At 38.2% G+C, this 3373-nt stretch overlaps 1 protein-coding gene across 2 annotated transcripts in view; it reads left to right on the top strand.

Moving 5' to 3' along the window:
• HERPUD2 (HERPUD family member 2) overlaps window positions 1-3373 on the top strand; it is a 60836-nt gene that overhangs the window by 52945 nt on the left and 4518 nt on the right. For both annotated transcript variants that reach the window (XM_011973045.1, XM_011973039.1), the window contains one exon: window positions 2051-2173. In XM_011973045.1, the coding sequence (XP_011828435.1) occupies window positions 2051-2173 (123 nt within the window). The remainder of the gene's footprint in view (window positions 1-2050; window positions 2174-3373) is intronic.

Below are 3373 nucleotides of genomic sequence, written 5' to 3' on the forward strand. Positions count from 1 at the left end.
CCGAGCAGCTGGGACTACAGGCGCCCGCCAGCAGGTGCCCGCCACCTCGCCCGGCTAGTTTTCTGTATTTTTTTAGTAGAGACGGGGTTTCACCGTGTTAACCAGGATGGTCTCGATCTCTTGACCTCGTGATCCACCCGTCTCGGCCTCCCAAAGTGCTGGGATTACAGGCTTGAGCCACCGCGCCCGGCCGACATTCTTATTAATGATAGTGATTGGTGGAGATTTACTTTCAAGGGGATGGATTTTTTCATAATGGGGAATACTAATAAAATTTAAAATATACACCTAGATACAGCATATTGCTGTAATACTTGATTTGGGTAGTTTTATAGATTTGCGCAGAGATGCATCAGCTCCCTGGTGTAAATGCTGAATTGTATAAAATGAATGTTTTTATAATACTTCTCTGCCTCAGTGGTATGGCTTTCTCTCCAGAGTTGATCACTGACTGACATCTTTTTAAAGGAATAGCTGGGTTGAGGTTTGCTTTTTTTTAGGTGGGGAGGTGCTGTGTCATCTGTTGTCCTGTGTCCAAGAGAGCTGAAGTTTTTTCCCCCTTATACAGGACCCTATATGAAGGTATATATAATATATATATAATATTAGGAGATTGAAGGGTCTTTTGAGGATGGGACCCTCTGTGGCTGCCACAGCTCCATCAAGAATAAGGAAAGTTCAGGTAATATGTGGGGAAGGTGATGCCTTACCTAGCACCAGGTTTCCTTAAGTATAGCCTATTCAGGCTTAGCTCCCCAAGCTCTTCTAAAGTTAGGTTTCTATAATCAATTATTACCAATTGTATGTGTAAACAGTCTTTAGAATATAAAATTACAGCTAATGAATTTAATTATTCTTGTCTCACTCCAGATAGACCAAACTAGTATTAGCTAAAGATAAAAATCAAGTAATGTGAAGACTTAGCAAATTCATAAAGAATTCTGCATTTACTTACCTGTTTATCTCTGTAGTTGTTTTGATATATGTGATTTTCTACAAACCTCACATTATACACTTTGGCATCGTGTTCGGTGTTGGAATGGGAAAGAATAAAAATAAAGCTAGCTAACATTTCATGAATACAGGGTGAGAATCCTGTGAGGAAGAGTCTATTATTAGATCCATTTTAGAAGTGAGGAAACTGTAGAGAAGTTAAATGTGACCTTCTACAAGTTTTACTGAATTAATAGAATTTGGCCAGGTGCAGTGGCTCATGTCTGTAATCCTACCACTCTGGGAGGCCAAGGCGGGAGGATCACCTGAGGTCAGGAGTTCGAGACCAGCCTGGCCAACACAGTGAAACCCTGTCTCTACTAAAAATACAAAAAAAATTAGCCGGGCGTGGTGGCACATGCCTGTAGTCCCAGCTACTTGGGAGACTGAGGCAGGAGAATTGCTTGAATCCAGGAGGCAGAGATTTCAGTGAGCTAAGATCACGCCACTACACTCCAGCCTGGGTGAAAGAGCGAGATTCTGTCTCAAAAAAAAGAAAAAAGAAAATTTTAGCCTACTTTAAGAATGTATATGTAAACATGTTCTGCTAATCTTGTCTCTTTACAGAATATTTTACAGGTTTTTGTAATGTTCATTTTTTATTTTACAGCTCATAACTGCTGTATTTTAATAACATTTTATTACTAATATAAAATATCATTTGTCTATTTCACCATTCCCCAAAATATTTTGTCATGAAATTTATGTTAGGGCTTTGTTTCTTAAGGAAAATGTACTTAAAATGAAGGTATTTTTGGCTTCATGTGATGAAGTGAAAAGATAATAAATGTTCAGATTGGCTCTATATTTTGTGGTGTTTCTCTTTGTTTTCCCTTTAACACTGGGCTAAAATGTTAGTTATTCTCTATAGTTGGGCCCTGGGTCAACCTATGTAAGACATATCTTATTTGAAGAATAGTTGAAAATAAGTATTTTTCTTTTCAGTGAGATTTAAATATATTCTGTCAATGGTTGACTTGGGGTTCAGAAATGAAAATTTAGAATAATACTTTTAACTGCTAGAGCATTAAAAGAGCTCATTATTTATTTCTTGCAGAAATGTAGACAACCAATTTCCTGGGCAAGTTGCTCCACCTGGATTCCCAGTGTATCCCGCGTTTAGCCCACTGCAGATGCTGTGGTGGCAACAGATGTATGCTCATCAGTATTACATGCAGTAGTAAGTTAATCTGAGTTCATTTTTTAAGTTACTCACTGTGTTACTTCCTTTATTTTCTTTTTATCCTAAGTAAGTTGATTTGGGATTTCATTTTTTATGTATTTAATGTTGTTTTGACTAAAGGAAAAAGGGTTCACCTCCAGTTCACATGAGCTAACCCTGCCCTTGGCTCCTCCCTATCTTCCCTAATTACATTTAGCAGTATTCAGATTCTTTAATACAACATTTTGTAAATTCAAGAGGAGAAAACTTAGGAATGTTTCACTGGAAGGCAGCAAATGTACATGAAGAGTTAGTCAAATAAAAAAAGGGATAGAATCATGTCAGGGAGGCCATAGCTTATGTAGGGCTCAAATGTGGCTAATATGCTTACTGGACTCTCAGTATTTAGTCCGTTTTGATTCTGGTCAGCATGGAACAGTCCTAGCATTGAGGACAGTTTCTCAGCCTTCATTCTCCTCAACTCATTCTGCATTCATTTAACATTGATTAGCTTCTCTTTACCGTTCTCCTCTCCTTGTTTCTGTGATTCTTTTGTCTTCCGTATCTTTTTATCTTTCTGTGTCCTTTAATAGCTCATTTTATTAACATATCTTTCTCAGTTCATCATGTGTTTGTTACTACGTGCTTCTCAGCACTCATAGTCGGTAGAGAGGATGGGATTTAGTTGTGGGGTCGTTCTCTTGGATTTCTTTTTTGTATGGCCTTAGTTGTTAGCTCTCTGTGAATGAATCCTGGTTCTTCATCTCCTGTGCTTCATCCTGTGTCTCTGCTTTATTGTTGGAAGATTTCCATAGGGGAATGAGCCTTTACCTCAAATTCAGTGCATCTAAAATTCGATTCCTCTGTTCCTTAAGTGCCTTCTCCTTTCTCACTTCTTTGTCAGTGATACTAGCTCTCTTCTTATTACCCAAGCTCTTAACCGTAAACAGCTTTGATTCTGGCTTCTGTTACTCCTGAAAGCAGTATTTTATGAAGATGAGTTAATAGAGCTTTTGTCCTTCCCCATATGCTACCTCCAATGTTTCACCAGGTCTTTTCTCATTCTAAGTCCACTTGACTTCAATAGCTTTCTCCTTTTAGTCTTTTCACTATATTTCCTTGTACTACTCCTGGGTTACTTTTTTTTTCTTTTTTTCTTTTTTTCCTTCCTTCCTTCCTTCCTTCCTTCCTTCCTTCCTTCCTTCCTTCCTTCCTTCC

This window comes from Mandrillus leucophaeus, unplaced genomic scaffold (genome assembly GCF_000951045.1).
Source record: "Mandrillus leucophaeus isolate KB7577 unplaced genomic scaffold, Mleu.le_1.0 Scaffold100, whole genome shotgun sequence".
NCBI classification, from domain to species: Eukaryota; Metazoa; Chordata; class Mammalia; order Primates; family Cercopithecidae; genus Mandrillus; species Mandrillus leucophaeus.